At 31.6% G+C, this 17,128-nt stretch overlaps 2 protein-coding genes across 2 annotated transcripts; one reads left to right on the plus strand and one right to left on the minus strand.

Moving 5' to 3' along the window:
* Window positions 1–1,699: 1,699 nt before the first annotated feature.
* Window positions 1,700–2,704, minus strand: LOC134690018 (uncharacterized). The gene has a single exon (XM_063549987.1). It carries the CDS (start codon window positions 2,702–2,704, stop codon window positions 1,700–1,702), a length of 1,005 nt encoding a protein of 334 aa, XP_063406057.1.
* Window positions 2,705–9,156: 6,452 nt separating this feature from the next.
* Window positions 9,157–15,513, plus strand: LOC134690019 (E3 ubiquitin-protein ligase TRIM71-like). The gene is made up of 3 exons (XM_063549989.1): window positions 9,157–9,923; window positions 11,275–11,343; window positions 15,480–15,513. The coding sequence occupies exons 1-3, from the start codon at window positions 9,157–9,159 to the stop codon at window positions 15,511–15,513; spliced, it is 870 nt and encodes a 289-aa protein (XP_063406059.1).
* Window positions 15,514–17,128: the final 1,615 nt, after the last annotated feature.

Consider the following 17,128-nt stretch of genomic DNA (forward strand, 5'->3'; position numbering starts at 1 on the left):
CAGCAACTATAATGTTCAAAATATATGGTGCATAACGGGTGCTCACTACAAGCCACATAGATGTATGTGACTGTTCAAGCCGCAAAGGCAGATGAAATTACTTATTTATCAACCCACCATATTTTACAAATGCAAATTGAAATAGCTTGGTATTAACTAACTACCGGGCTGGTGGTACCTTTAAGAAAATAAATCTCCACCAGCATTGGTATTGACCCAGTGGTTGCAAATAAACTCATTATAGATACTAGGATTAAAATGTTATATTGACGCCAGAAGCGCGTTTCGTCTACGTAAGACTCATTAGTGACGCTGGAATCAAAACATGTTTAAAAAGGCCATATAAAGAACGAAGTTGAAAAGCATTTAGGACTAAAAATACCTAAAATTTTACCAAATACAGGTATGGTAATCTATTCCTGAGGAAGAACAGCCTTAGTTTTTCAAAAATTAAAAGTTAATCTATAAATATGAACATATCGATTAAAAATCAAGTCAACACAGAAGTGCTAACTATTTGTCTGGTGATACCCTAGAGGGAATAAATCTCCACAAGCAGTGGCAGCGACCCAGTGGTTGCAAATAAACTCATCATAGATACCAGGATTAAAATGTTAAATGTACGCCAGACGCGCGTTTCGTCTATACAAGATTCATAACAAACAAGTATTAACTGTTCTATATAGCTGTAATGTCTAAAATTAAATAACCATTTTGCATTTCATGACATGACAATACATAAACTTATGTAATTATGTAATTCATCAATGACGGTGTAAAATCTCATGTAACCATTTTTTTTTAAATTTCAGTCCGTACGTAGCAAGTTCAAGTTTGATTTAGAGAAGTATATATAATTGAAACTGCAATGCAATACACATAAGTAACTGTAAAATAAGGACATTATTTTCCATTTCAAATATTACAATGATTAGCATTGTCCTTTATTTATTGTTGACCACCACGAGTAAAACGAACAAAACAATGACACCATATTTGGAGCATAAATTAAAGCAGTCTTGTCACGCATACATACGAGGAAACACAATGCTGGCTATAGTATATAGCTCCCTATGGTGTTTCAATACATGACACATACATACAACTTGCTGTTCCAGTCGTCAAGGCAACAAAAAGCATTGATACAATACCATTTGTTTCAGGATTGTTTAGCTAAGTTTTATTTTAGCAAGGGCCCCTTCTCAAAAGTCTCCCTATGTAAAAGTCTTGTTTTTGCTAGGTGCTCTTTTTTAATTGTTTACTGCGTTTATATGCAATGATAGACATCTGTTTAAATATTGTTTTACAATATTCATCTCTTTGCAAAATTTGCCAATGCTTTTTAATAGCTCTGTTAAGATTTATAACTTTAGGGTTATATTTAGTTACTAGTGTAAGTAGAATTTCACTTTGTCTAAAATTATCTGACAGAGTACTGCATCGTTTAATCTTGTATTTCACATCTTTAATGTTTTTTGCAGTTTCCAACTTATCATAGCCTCTATCTATAAGTTTATTCTCCAAAGTCAGAAGATGTTTGTTGAGATCAGGTTCGTTGCTATTATTTCTTATGTGACGAATTGTTTCACCTGTTATAATACTTCTTAAAGTATGTTTAGGATGTGCACTTGTAATTGGGAGGTACTGATACGTTTCAGTTGGTTTGACCACTCGATTTAAAACGCTCCCCTTTGTACACCTAAGTATCTAAGTACGTCACTTCTGTATTGGAGAAATTATACGTAAACTTAAGTAGAGGGTCAATGTTGTTTGCAATTGCAAAGAACTCATCAAGTTGTGACTTGTTGCACTCTGTAATCATGAAACCATCGTCACGATATTGACAAATCATACTAATGCTATTTTTAAATTGAAATTTGTCTAAGATTTTTGTAAGTATTGTTGACAGATGCAGATCGGTGGCAGTGGATGATAATATTCCACCTTGTGGTGCCCCTATAACTTGTTTATATAAAGTCCCATTAAATTGGAACTCATTGTTTTCCAATATAATTTTTGCAAAAGATATTAGATCTGATTTGTTTGGTACTTTAAACTTAAACTTTGTTCGATCAATTTGATCTAAGAAATTCTTGGTTGTATCTAGTAAATTGTCGATGTTCATGTTTGTGTACACCGAAGTTACATCATAGGTAATTAGTGTACAGCTACGTACACAGGTCTTATTAATAAAATCTGTTTTGTCTTGAATGTAAAACTCTAGTTTCCTCAATAAAGGTTTTAATATTAAATCTAAAAACTTTTCAATTCTTCTTTTTGGAGAATTGCATTTATTGATTATAGGCCTAAAAGGCACATCTAATTCTCCAATTTTATACCCATCTATTTTGATAGCTTCTAATGAGTCTTGCCGAATTTTATGTATCTTTGGAAGAAGGTTCATGTATCCATGTTTAGGATTTTTGCAGTCACTTAAGAAGTTATAAGTGTGCTCATCAATTTCTTTGTTTGTAAATAGTTTATTTACAATCTTTGAAATAGATCTAGCGATAAGCTCTGTGTTTGTATGATTTATTTTCTTGTAATGATCACTGTTTAAGTGATTAGTTCCTGCATTAATATAATCAAGTGTGTTTACGACCACAGTTGTGTTGTTTTTATCTGCCTTAGATATATAGATGCTGTCATCTTTTATGAGATAATTAAAAGCTGTACGCTCTGCTAGTGTAAATACCCGAAACATGTTTTGTTATACTTATTATGCACATCCCACATCATCATGGTTTAAGTGGTCTATTCCATGATACTTGATAGGTTAATTTCCCAGGTAGTTATAGGTGGTGGTTATGTTCAATATCGACGACTAGCACATACTAGTTAATGTTTATAAATAGATGCCCATAATAGACGATTGAAAAGTTGTGAAACATAGGGAAATGAGACACAATAATGTTATGTGTCCTGTAACAATGTATGATACCTATACAAAGAAAATATTATGGCGAGAACCAGAAAAATGGCATAGCCAAGAGACTGAAAGAAAAGAACATGTCAGGGTCCGCGTTTGGTCAACAGCAACACGAATTCATACTTATATTTTCATATTACAAAACAATAAACAAATACCAACGATTGAAAAAAGAACAATGTCTGTTTAACAAGAAATGTTTGCATATCACTTAACACGATGGTGACTGCTGTACCCATATTTAGACTGTTTTATTTATTATGTATGTTTGGATCACGCATCATTGTAAATATAACGGAATTTGATGAGTCTGTCATCAAAGTAAGAGGTTTAGCGCTTTAAAACCAGGTTTAATCCACCATTTTCTACATTTGAAAATGTCTGTACCAAGACAGGAATATGACAGTTATGGGCCATTCGTTTTTTATGTGTTTTGTCATTCGATATTGTCATGTGATTATGGACTTTCCGATTAGATTTTCATCTGAGTTCAGTATTTTTATGATTATTTAACAAAATTATACCTAACACCTTTTTTATCTTATCTTAACTAAATTTAAGTTCTAGTTCTAAGACAGTTATAAGTTGCAGTTCCAGCAGCAACTCCAGTTATAACTAAGCTTTCAATTAGACAAGCACACCAAGTCAGTTTTGAACGTACACATTAACAGAGGAACAGTCTAGACGAAGAACAAAATTCGAAGGATACTATAACAGGGTAATTGTTATCATTTATCAACGGTATTCATAATAAAAAAACAGAAGAAAACAATATCTAAATAATTTTCTCCGAGTATTAGAAATACAAATTATTTGCTATTTTCAGATCTAAAATCATATTGACGTTTGTAAAGGCGAACAATATTGTTTGCAACAAATTTGTTGTGAAAATAAATCTTGTTTCTGTGGGTTCATGTATTTCCGTGGGTACGATATTTTGTGGGTTGAGAAGAAGGTAAGATTTCGCGGATACATGCGTGCTTTTGTCGATTTCTTCGTTTTCCTTTATAGAATGATTGTAATTCATGGAACACATAATTATGTGGTTCACCTGTATATAAGGTATCTTATGAATTTTAATGAATCAAAAGGAACTATTTCACTTACATTCACGACAAAAGACATCAGTAGATACTTGTCTCATGGACAATACAAATCAAGTCTTTCTTTGTTTTATCACTACACGTTTGAATAAGAAAAAACCCAGCTTAAGTGGAAGTAGTATGAGTGTAAACATAACACATACTGACTGTTTGTGCTTTGTTGTTGTCATCTATATCATGTATTCTATTTTCAAGAGGCAACAGGAACATACCCCTGATCAAAAGTCTTCAATCAATGAAGAAAAAACAAATCCGTGTTACAAAATAAAACAGAGGGAAAGACATCAAGTATAAGAGGAAAGCAACGGAAGAACAGAAACACTTAACTGCAACAAAAGCAAACAACACAAACGGACTATTTGATAACAACTGCCTAATTATTGACTTTAAGAGAAACATTGGTTGGCTGAATCTCGTGTTTTGGCTAGTCAAACTCTCCTTATATATACTCTTTGAAAATGCCACTAAAAGGACAATACTGCGTGACATAAATACAGTACACTACTATTCTGACATTAGCTTAATCGGACAAATAGGTATTACATTTGTAACCATCTTTGAAAATGGTTACTTGAATATTGAATCAGATTAACAACAAATAAAAAAATGGTTTTCAATCTTTTTTCCTCCATTTCAAATTATTTCCATACAGACAAATAGATTTCCTTGCGGTCGGTCATTCAAGATAGTTCAAGACCATGTTAGCTTCCGTCAAACTAATAAGCCATGCTCCCGTTAAAATACTTCAATCTGATGTTAGTTCCTTTAAAACGTGAAAGTGTCTGTCCCCTTGTAAAATAAATCACGTAAGCAGAAAGACAACCCGATATAAATGTATCTTCAATCCATGTCATGCGTAATCGATTTTCGTAAAAAATATTCACAATCAAAATCACTTAATGACATGTAGATAAGAAAATGAGTAAATTATAGTCTTTGATTCAATACATTTTTAAAACAACCCAAAAGAAAGTTCTCCATGTTGTGCTTATAGAATTATAAAAATACTTGAATTGATTTTAATTTATGGATTTCAATGATTTTTTTCTCATTTTGATGTTTTTGTGTTTGTTATTACACATTTTCCTTTTTAATATGCTTTGAAATGTTTCAATCTTCACATAAATCACGTCAATCAGAAAAAATCAAACAAAATCAGAATGTAAAACGGCTAATTTCGCATATAATAAAGTCATATAGAGAATGATTTTGCCGATATGAAATAATTCTTTCTTATTGTTGTCCTTATATTTTCGAGATGAATCAATTGAATGTATATTTCAATATATTTGATTTTGTTAATGTTTAATGCCATATTTATGATGTTTTCTATTATTGGAACACGGGATATGAATGCGACATAAGTTCAGTATAATAAACATAAATGTGTTATGTATATATTATTTCCGGTGATAATCTCAGTTCGTTTTTTAAAACTTCCGGCTTTTGTTTTATAATGTTGGAATCTTGAGTTGTCTTCAGTGTAACACGTTGTGTATGATTTTTAAGTATATTCAAATGTTTATTATTATTTTTTAATGACGTTGAAAGGTTTGTTTCATTTTTTAGGCATTGACGTAAATTGGTGACCCCCGAAGCTGCCTTTGGCTTATAAGTCAGTTCTTCTATGTTGAAATGAAAAGATAACAGAATAATCAGGAATTTACCGTTGATTCATCTTAATATCAACATGAAACTGCATGCACAGTATATTTCTCCCAGTAGATATTCCCGAACATACTTCCTATAATGATTTCCATGATAGAGGACTGTGTCAGCTAAACAATTTTTAGATTTGTTTTTCTCACATCAACAAAACACATGTACATTGCGAGGCGAACTACTCAGCATGTTTGTACATGTACATATAAGGTTTGACTAAAGGATGTTTGCTTGTCATGTATTGGAATTTTTGACAGATTTTCGGAATCCTCTGGTTTTATTCTTTTGAAGGCCTTGAAAAATTTGCCAACTGACCCCATTTATTTTTTATAAATATTTTACATGTATAGCCATCATGTTAATGATAAAGCTATGAAAAGTCAAGAGAGAACATTTTTCCGCCATCATTTCAATGGTTTATATCCACAAAAGGTAGCACATTGACCTATATATTGTGTTGGCACTTTTAAAAATCCCCTTTCAATATATACCAGTGTTATGAAAATAATGTTTTAACGGAGAAGCGAACTACTTTAAACTTAATGTTCTCATTACCTTAGCTGTCTTTTGCAAAACTTTTATGACTTTTCGGTCTTCAATGCTTTTCAACTTGATACTTTTTTTGTCTTTTGTAGCATTTTTAAAATACCTCCTCTCAAAAACTTGAGGTATATTTTCCTTTATGCCTATCCAAATTACTGGGTAAAATACTTTGCCCCATAACACTAACTTGTCTTGTCATATGATAATTCAATAGCTCATTAAAAATCTTATAACAAATGTAATCAGCTTTTTATTTGTTTTCATTCGATCTTTAGAGAAAATAAACTTTATATTGTATGGGATTAGTTTAAAGTATCTAACATTCATATTTCTTAATTGTATCAAAATTTGCGATGAAAGATCAGTACATTTAATTTTAAGAGTATTTTCGGACAATTTATTTAACTGTCGCCATTATCAACGTCTTATCACTCATAGGGTTTGAAAAATGTATTTCAGTTCAGGCTGATTGGTAATGTGAGTTTGACGTGAATACTGATCGGTGACTGATCGATGACCCCTGAGTGATATAATAGACGCTTAAGGTTGAAATTACCGTACTTGCCTGTCTTTTTGCTTTATCTATAACTATATTGAGAACTCGAGTCTTCTTATTGAAATTTTCCAATTACATTTTAACATTCCAAAAAAAATAATCTTTCAATCAAAACATGCCAATTGAATATTAATTAGTGCAACACATTGTTATGATATTGTAATTATTATGTTTATTTATGTTGACCTAATTTGTGTTGTATGGCCTATAGTTGTTTACCCAATAATCTTATAATTGTGCAGTTTAGAAATCACTGTTCAGGAACAATCACAGATACTTATGGAATGATTGGAACTTTCTATTTGACGATTCTAGAATGATCCTTATAATATATTGAAAACAACACGTAATTAATTTCTTGCGTCCGAAGCGCTTTTCTGGATTTACCTTCATCAGGAACGCTCAAAGCCAAACATTTGAAATCCGAAGATGTATAAGTACCGAAACCGTTGAAGAGCTATATATAAAAAAATACCTAAAATAAAATAGCCAAATTCATCTAAGACCAACTTTGCCTGAGGGAGTTGAAATCTTAGTTTCTTAATAATTTATAAATTTATAAACGGACAATTTTAGTCAAGTTTGTTAAATCATGTCAGTACCGAAATACTGACTACTGAGCTGATGATACCCTCGGGGATTGATAGTCCACCAGCAGAGGTATCGACCCAGTGATGTAAAAGATGCGTAATTTAAACTTCTACTTTTTACTAGAACCTTCCGTTGTAATTTTCTGGCACATTCTGTTTTAGCGTGTTCTAGAATATTTTGTCACAACTATATATATACAGACACTAAAGTTAAACTCTCATAATTATAATTAAACTTGGACATAGACATTGATATACATTAGTATTCACAGCATTTGGATTGACACTTTATTCTACAAACAACATTATACTGGATTGTGACCCTAGTAGTGAACGTAACATTCAGATTGGATTCCGAAAGATTTCTGGATACAGATAAAGATAAAAGATTGGACTCATATTTTGACAGTTAAGTTGACAGTAATATTTGTGTAATACCTATTGTAAATTTTTGTATATTAAATATTGTTAAATTTTACTATTGATTTGTGTCTTTTGTTGGCTACAATTTAAAGGCGATTTCTGGCCGTAACAACATCAGAACAAATTGTATTGACTATAACTTTTGCAATGCCATTTTGGTCTATCATAATATTATAATTCATAAACAAATACAGTCAACCTATTGCTTATATTTGGGGTCTACGAAATAGCCCAACATCAAGAACATGATATCAAGGTCAGTAGACGGCAATTTGATATTTACACATACTATATATTTGGGTTATTTGTTTGATAGTGAACAAGAAGTTCTGATTTTGCAAATCTTTCTGATCTCCCCCGTCGCTCATATCAACAGCTTTGTCATAAGTGGACGTTTCTGTGTCGTACGTTATCTTGATCATTACATGCGGTTTTGAAGAACAATGAGATGATAATATATCGTCTTCCACTTCAAGGCTGAAGTAATTTCGTCCATTTATCTATAATGTGACATTTTCAAATGTATGAATTTTGATTTTTTTGTTCTCTTGAACTCAGAGTAAATATGTTTATAAGAGCAAAACGACAATTCTGACATCACACACATACTTCTCCTTACTATTGATGCCTTATTGGTTCCTTGTGTTACAACACATCTGTTTATTGATTTTACATATGAATTGGTAACAATATGTGCTCGTGTATGTTTCAGAAGAATATATCTGCGAAAATAAATTTGAATATCAAAAATAATACAGAGTATATATATTGCAGACACCAACATATTTCGTTGCAATCATCAATTAATTAAAGATACATGCATTAAGTAGACAACTTTAAGGCTATGAATGGTAGTGAATTATATAATGATATTTGAATACGCATTTGATAAAATGTCTTAAAATTTTAATTGCAGTTATAAAATCAATCATTATTTTCAATATAAAATCTAATCTTAATATTTGTTTATCTTTTGGTGAAAAATAAATCAGACGATAAACAATATTTATAATGCTATCGAGTACAATATCTATATTAAAATACACGTTTTTGTAAATATTAGGTGATATCCTGTTTAAAACACACTACGATTATGCAAACGTTAGCTATATTGGTGTAATCATATTACACGTAAAATATACAAATGTCCATTAATATTATACATGTATTTATTGTATTTATTGTAAACTAAAGTTTGTTTAACATACAATAACACATAATGTTTAAATTGTTCAAATACAATCTTGTCAATCATTTACATACACTAGTTATCGTCCATGATTTAAAATTAGAAATCGCTGTCATGTGATACAATCACCTGTCATACCTGTGATTTTGATTAAATCCACAATGGCTCAAGCTGCGTCTAAAACCTGCGAGATTTGTATGAGTGGCCCTGGGTCACACTATTGTATAGACTGTGAAGAATACTATTGTGAAAATTGTAAGTTTGTACATAATAGACAGAAGTTATCGAAAAACCATCAATTTCAGAAAGCCTCCGATCGTATCCCGGAAGGTAAATCGAAATGTAGTGAACACAAAGAAGAACTTACCTTAATTTGTAACACATGTAATGCACAGATATGTACAAGTTGTGTGACAGGAAAACACAATGGGCATACATTTTCCAAGATTGTCGATATACTCCTTCAACTACGTGGAGATAATGAAACGAAACTTCGTGGCAAGACGAATGAAGCAAATCAAAACATAAAGAAGATTGAGGAAAGCTTGAATGTGCTTGATAATTCCGTTGAGAATGTTATAAAAGACATAAATGATGAAGGCAACATGATTAAACACATGGTTGACAAATCTGTAGCTCAGATGATTGCATTGGTAAAAGAACAATCCAAAAAGGAGAAAGACAAACTGATGAATATGTTGTCAGATGCAAAATCCGTGCTTGTTGGTGGACACAACTTAGACCGAAAGAGACATGAACTAGATAAGACCCGACAGGATGGAAGTTTGGTACAAAAGATCAATAATCTAAAAGAAGAAATTGACAAACTACATTTAAATTCTCTTCCAGAGTTTCGCAAAATATCATTTAGTCGTAAATCTGTAGCTGAAGATGACATTAGACAACTGATAGGGACATATAATATTAGGTAAATAAAAAAAATATGCGATGTCTTTTTAACTGATATATTTTTCATCATTAACCTTGCAAAAATTTAAAATATAGGGGTAAATTATTTTTAAAGTTTATATATACATTGTTTCAAGAAATGATTGACAAATACACATACCACAACTTAAGATTGATAGCTTGAAACATGCCTACTCTTTTTAAATAGATCTTCAATAAACACGTTCTTTTTGATAAGTAAAATAAACTATATTGGTAACTACTGACGTTGACAGTGTTTTCCGATTAACGAAGCGTTTAAAGTAATGGAATAACACCGTCCACAAGTAATACAAAATATAATTAGATAGTTACTCTCACTTCTCATGCATATCATCCGTACGTATCAGACGATATAACTTGAAGGTAACATTTTTTTTTAATTAGGTCACTAATATTGCAAAGGTCATCACTGACTAAAATTCGAAAATAAAACCTGATGTTTTTCTAATAATTTTAGTGCTTTTGGTATAGAAGCGTGAACAAGTTAACGAAAAACATTAATTTGAAATGTAAATAGAGACGTCCTAGTAGTTACTGTTGTATTATACAAACTTTATATTAAAAAAAATCACACGTCACACGTAATCATAATACTATTTGCATAGATGACAGATGTAATCATGTAAGTTGTATGTTTTATAAGAAAAAGCAGAGTCGGGATGATTGTTCACATGACAAATCTTAATAAGAAACCAAATGACACAGCTATTAGTCACTGTACGGTCTTCAACAATAAGCAAATCCCACGTCACACAGTTAGGTATAAAAGGTCCAAACATGACAATAGCAGAATATATAAACAGACTGTTAAGAAGTCGAAGAATTCTTGCATTATATTAATACAACTGTATTGAACAGGCCGACATAATGAAGTGAGTTATACAAAACATATGACAAGCACTGCATTGATCATATTGATAACACAATTAATCATAACAGTATATGCATTGATAATAGAAGTAATCACTTTACATTGATTAATATGAAAACAAAATATTATCTACAAAAGAGTGTTTTTATAAAGTTAACATCATTATCAAATATTGAAGAATATTTCAAATATCCAAATGTACATTTTATATAATGTTAGCATACTGTTAAATGATAAGACATATTATGAAACTATGATAGTTTCGTATGTCATTATACTTTATTGAAAAATGACAACAACAGTGTTGTACATTGTACATTAGTGTGTTTACCTGTACTTTTATCCTTAATTTCAAATAGTTTTTACATAGTACTTTTACATAGAATTAAATAATTTCAAAATAAATCATGTATTTACAAATTATAAAAAACATAAATAAATCAAATCTTTTTGATAGCAATTGTGCACCAGTCCTTGAAATAAAGGAGCAACGCCATGGGCACGTATTCAGATGTTCTGATTGTGGGTAAGTTCTTGGAATCAGCCCATCCTTTAGATTAATAATCATACAAAATAAATGCATACAACATAACAAGATATAACTATTCAGTCAAGTAACAAATGATTGAAATGAACTAGACATTAAATAAAACATGCACAATCTACAACTTAGTATAGTGTAATATGTATCTACTGTTAAATACCTTTGTTCGAAGTAGTATTGTTCAGGTAAATACATCAATCAAGTGTTTAACTGACAATAGTTTTAATACCAACTGAGTTTTAAAGTTCTGTCTCATAATTGTACTGTAACACAACTGTCCCAGGTAAGGAAGACAGTTTGGGTTCCGCGAACACATTTAACATCGCCACAATCTGTATGTATCTGTTTGTCCCAAGTCAAGAGCTTGTTGCTTGTTATTCGGTGGTTGCCGGTTGTAGGTGTGTTACATATTGGATTTTCGTTAATTTGTTTTTATAATAATTAGGCCGTTGGTTTTCTAGTTTGAATTGTCTTTCATGCATTTGTGGTGTCGGGACCTTTTATAGATGACTATTCGTTGTGTTTGGCCGTTGCTCGATGCCGTTTTGGTGACCAATAGCTGTTCATTTCTGTGTCATGTGGTCATTGGCATACACACCGCATCTGCTTTTGAATATTCGTTTTTAAGACAATTTCTGGTTTGTATTTTGAACTTTTCAGCCGGTTTTAAAGAGGTTTAGCTGCAATATTTTATTTAGTTGAAAATTGTGTATTAATCCAAGAAAAGAGTATTGTGTAAAATTTTCTGAAAGACTGATATTCACGTTTTATTTTTTCACTCTAAAAATGAATTTGCTGGTCAAATTATTGTAGTAAACACTACTTCAAAATATACCCAGTATAAGCCACCACACAGAAACAAAAAGATGCACGTCAGTTTTTTTTTTGAAAGGGGGGAAGGAGAAGTGTCGTCAAGTTCGTTACTTATTTATTATTCATTCGTTACTCATTCATTATTTATTAATTTGTTATTATTTCTTTTTCCTTATTTGTTACTTATTCTTTTTTCCTTATTCGTTACATATTCGTTACATGTTTTATTTATTAGTTATAATCGTTACCGATTCGTTACATATTTGTTTTTACTTATTTGTTTCCTATTTGTTGCCTATCTCGTGTTCATTGCTTAGAATTCACTATATGTCCCTCTTTTTGTACGTTACTGCCATATCGTTGGTAACAGTTCTTGGTTTCAAGAGATTAAATGAAATTTAAGAACGATTGTATCCCTTGTAATGCTCGACTGGTGCCTTTTAAATAATTGTTTCCTTATTTGCTTGTATCACGTGTTATATGCTGCACATTTAAAAAACAATATTTTCAATTTTAATCTTGTCTCTGGTGTTATAACATGATTAATTTCACTTGACCTGAAGGGGTTTAATCTGTTTGCTTATTTTACCAGTCCATCTAACAAAAGGTGTGTCGGGATTAACTCATCAATGAAATATCCAGTTATTCGTCCCCTAGCATACACTCAGTTCAATTGTATATCCGTTTAGTGACACTGATAGGTGATTATAAATCAATTATAATTTTAACGGCTATCATACTTATCAAACACATCTTCAAAAAGACTATCCTTTTCCAAATTAAAACGTTAGCTCTGCCCAATCATTTGAAATATTGGTTATAGCTACCGTCTTAGAGATGAAATAACCCTTTGGCGATAAAACACATGTTTCAGCGCTGAAACGATGCTCTGTTACTTATTTTACTTTATTCGCTTCAAATCCGTGAATTATACGTTGGACCTTGATAAAATATCCTCAATTGTATTCTTGTCTATGGTGTTTACTATTATATCTCAGAGGTTAAATTACCATATTAGCGCGTATGGACCCTTTTCAGTGATCGACTGATACCTTGTTACTTTTTCGTTTCTAAATCGCTTAAAATACGTGTATTTTGTCTATGGTGTTTTGTTTTGTTCTATGAGGTTAAATAACCCTATTATCGCGTATAGAACCTTTTTAGCGATCGACCGATACCTTGTTACTTACTTGTTTCTTATTTCTTGTAACACGTGTATTATATGTTAACGTTTAACAAAATTCCTCAATTGTATTCTTGTCTTTGGTGTTTGCTATTGATTATCAGAGGTAAAATAACGTAAATAGCGCGTAAGGACATTTTTCAGCGAACAATTGATACCCTGTTACTTACAGCACCTGCATACGGGGTATATATCTCTCAATTGATACGATATTACCGTGCTTGCATTTCCTATCATGATTTTCTTGATAGAGGGTTACTGCTAACAAGGAAGCTATTAAATCAAGAGTTCCAAATGGTGAAGTTGAAATCATCCCTTCGTAAATTTTACGGACACCATCACGAGATGGTTGACCGTTATGGAATAACCATTTCACAAATGATATCGGATATGTTCCTCACGTCGTAACTACAATCCCCTTCCCTTTCATGAATTTGACCTACCGAGTTAGACTATTTACCGGATTTGTAATCACACAAGCAACACGACGGGTGCCGCATGTGGAGCAGGATCTGCTTACCCTTCCGGAGCACCTGAGATCACCACTAGTTTTTGGTGGGGTTCGTGTTGTTTATTCTTTAGTTTTCTATGTTGTGTCATGTGTACTATTGTTTTTCTGTTTGTCTTTTTCATTTTAGCCATGGCGTTGTCAGTTTGTTTTAGATTTATGAGTTTGACTGTCCCTTTGGTATCTTTCGTCCCTCTTTTACATTGATTCACTATTGGATATGAATACTTACTTAGTTATTTATATAAATATAATGGCTACTTAGAATTGCTCAAATAAGAACAAAATGAACATTTAATTTATTTATGTACAAGGAGAAACGTAACATACATGAAGATTTGAAATGCTGCACTATTTGAAAAAAAAAAAATTTTAGAATTGTAAATACATTGGGGCGTAAATTCGTTGACCGCAGTAGGTTGTCCGCGCTTCATTCTAAAAATGTGCGCACGGTCACGCTTTTATTTACCTGTTGGACTTCGTGCCTTTATGAAAGTTAAATTACATTGTGTAATAAATGTCAACTTCAGAAGGGCTCGACATTGCTGTTAGCCAATCAAAATAACGTAATATAATGAAAGATACATGCAATGTTATTATTTTGAAATACAGATTACATTGACGTTGTATACTATAATCAGGTTAATTGCTACACCAAATTCAGTATCGATGTTGTGATGATTGATAATCTCGATTTAAAAAAAGTTGCCATGACAAGGTGATGATTCTTAATTTCAAAGACAGACATTCGAAGAAACGTCTCTGACTATTTTTTTTTAATTGTCAATCTTCTAGGGCATAACATGCTGCAGCCGTTTGTTTATGGTAATTTGCATACGGTCTGAGAAACATGTCACAATTTCCGCACCAAAATAAATAAACATGTAACTATAAACTAACTGCAAATTACACAATAGACGTATTCGGCCTAATTTGTTTTGATAAATTTGGAACATATTCCTCTTCAAGTATTTAAGAGTGAATACAACCTAAGCTGTCAATTTTTGGTGTAAGTTTTCTGGAAGATTGGGAATAAAAAAGTGAGTCGGACATGAACAATTTATAAAATGTTAATTATGTGTTATTTTGTAAACTCTCAGACATAATTGATTGTAGTATAAAATTGAGAATGGAAAAGGGGAACGTGTCAACGAGACAACAACGCGACCATAGAACAGACAACAGCGGAATGTCATTGATGCAGCGAGAATATCGTGCACCTGAAGGCATCCTTCAACTGGCATCCCTAAAAAAATATGTATACTAGTTCAGTGATAATGGACGTCATACTAAACTCCGAATTATACAAAATAAAATAAAATAAAAAAGCATACAAGACTAACAAAGCCAGAGGCCTCTGACTAGGGAAAAGCGCCAAAATGCTACGGGTTTAAACTTGTCTGTGAGATATGTTTTATTTTTTTTTTTGCTACAGATAAAACACGTATATATATTCATATAATTCAATAAGTATTAAGACAGGATTAAAGAAAAACACGGTGATCAGAAATAGAGTATTTTACCGATTTTCAAATTTTGCTTGTTTTCCCCTGAATATATTTTATCGTTCAGGTTTGAGTATAAATCAATTAACTGTATAATTTATATTTTCAGGCGTGAGGACATTATACCATCTGGAGACATGTAAGTATTTAGATTTCTACTTGCATATATGAATATAAAGGTAAATTCCATTTTTCTGAAAACAAATCGCAAAACAGTTAATCGTGTCTAATTGTTATGAGCCTCACTTTTACCTGTGTATCTTAATAAATAAAAAAATCATGGCCGCTGTTATTTTTTATGTTGTTCTGTTTTTATTTAGTTATAACTACTTTAGATGTATGTGTTATTTTAATATTTTATTCTGATTGGCTAACTTCACACCACGTGTTATTCCTTAAGTAATTGAATCACTCAATAAAACTTCTCATTCATGACAACACGTGGTTCAAGAAAAAAGTGCACAGGTGAATTAAATAAACAGAATATAAAATTCCTGTTTTCATGATCATAGCTAAAAATGTAATTATAAGTATTGAATTCTTCTTTTTTTAACTTCATAGGGTTGTAAAGGCTTTCACCGTGCATACATTTTTTTTACCTCGGTCAACGCTTTTACACCCCAATAAAGTTACAAAAAGAAGCATTCAATTCTTAAATAACATTATGCATTTGTAGTCTGCTTTAGACCAAAAGAAAAAAAGGAAAGTCACATAACTTGTACATGTCTTCACTTTTTATAAATATAGAGACACCTATTTTGACCGGTGTATGCAATTCCTACATACACTAACGGCGTTAACAAATACAAACAAAAGGCGATCCAGCTTTTGAGGACTTAGATCATTTTCATGAAAGATACAATTTTTAACATATGCTGCTCTATCTTGATGTGTTAATGTCAAGTCTATCATTTTTGCACAGTTTTGGCACCATACACAATGACATTATTATTGACTTGTCTGCATTTATTTCTAAGTACATATCAACCTGTTTGTTTCTGAAATGAATTAGGAAAGGTTGCATTATTAGTATATACGGAATAGCAGACAGGTTTTAAAATTATTGCAACTGTTATTATACAACCGTCGGCCGTTGACCTCGAGCATACCAAAATCAATCATCAAATCAACAATAGTAAAATTCTAATGTTTCAGATTGTAAGTGGCAGGTTCAAGGTTGATTAAGATAATTATGTTTTTACTTAAACTGTTAAACTGCAAATAGTTATCAAAAGTACCAGGATTAAAGCAAAACCTGAAATCATATGTTCGGATAAAAAATGAACTATCTACAAATAAGAATTTCAATCCTACTTATTAACTCGATAGCCACTGCACACAAGGAAAATAAACAAAGACTTTACACCATATTTGAAGCATAAAAACAGTCGTATCAAGCCTACATAAGAGCAACAACTATGATGATAATAGTATATGGCTCAATATGTTTTTTCTCCAATTGACACATACATGTATGATGCTGTTCATGCCTTCAAGGCAACACAAATGACTGCCTCATAAAAAAATCCACATTGTTTCAGTGTAAGGAAAAAGCTTGACATTTTTAAAAAAACATATTGAAATCCTTATATCACATAAACATTTCAAAAGAAAATTTCAGTCTGACAAACTGTATAATACCTTTTACATTGCATACATTTAAATACAGCTTTTACTTATCCTATAAATATCTCAAGCCTTCTTATTAACTCATCAGCCATTGACCACGAGCATAACGAACTCAAAATTGACGTCATA

This window comes from Mytilus trossulus, chromosome 11, assembly GCF_036588685.1.
Source record: "Mytilus trossulus isolate FHL-02 chromosome 11, PNRI_Mtr1.1.1.hap1, whole genome shotgun sequence".
Classification (NCBI taxonomy): domain Eukaryota; kingdom Metazoa; phylum Mollusca; class Bivalvia; order Mytilida; family Mytilidae; genus Mytilus; species Mytilus trossulus.

Excerpts from the sequence above, each read along its gene's own strand:
- LOC134690018 (XM_063549987.1), bottom strand. The coding sequence starts at position 2,704 with ATGTTTCGGGTATTTACACTAGCAGAGCGTACAGCTTTTAATTATCTC.
- LOC134690019 (XM_063549989.1), top strand. The coding sequence starts at position 9,157 with ATGGCTCAAGCTGCGTCTAAAACCTGCGAGATTTGTATGAGTGGCCCT. Across the intron at positions 9,924-11,274 it reads ATAGGGACATATAATATTAG|CAATTGTGCACCAGTCCTTG; the intron begins GTAAATAAAAAA and ends TCTTTTTGATAG. Across the intron at positions 11,344-15,479 it reads TTCAGATGTTCTGATTGTGG|GCGTGAGGACATTATACCAT; the intron begins GTAAGTTCTTGG and ends TTATATTTTCAG.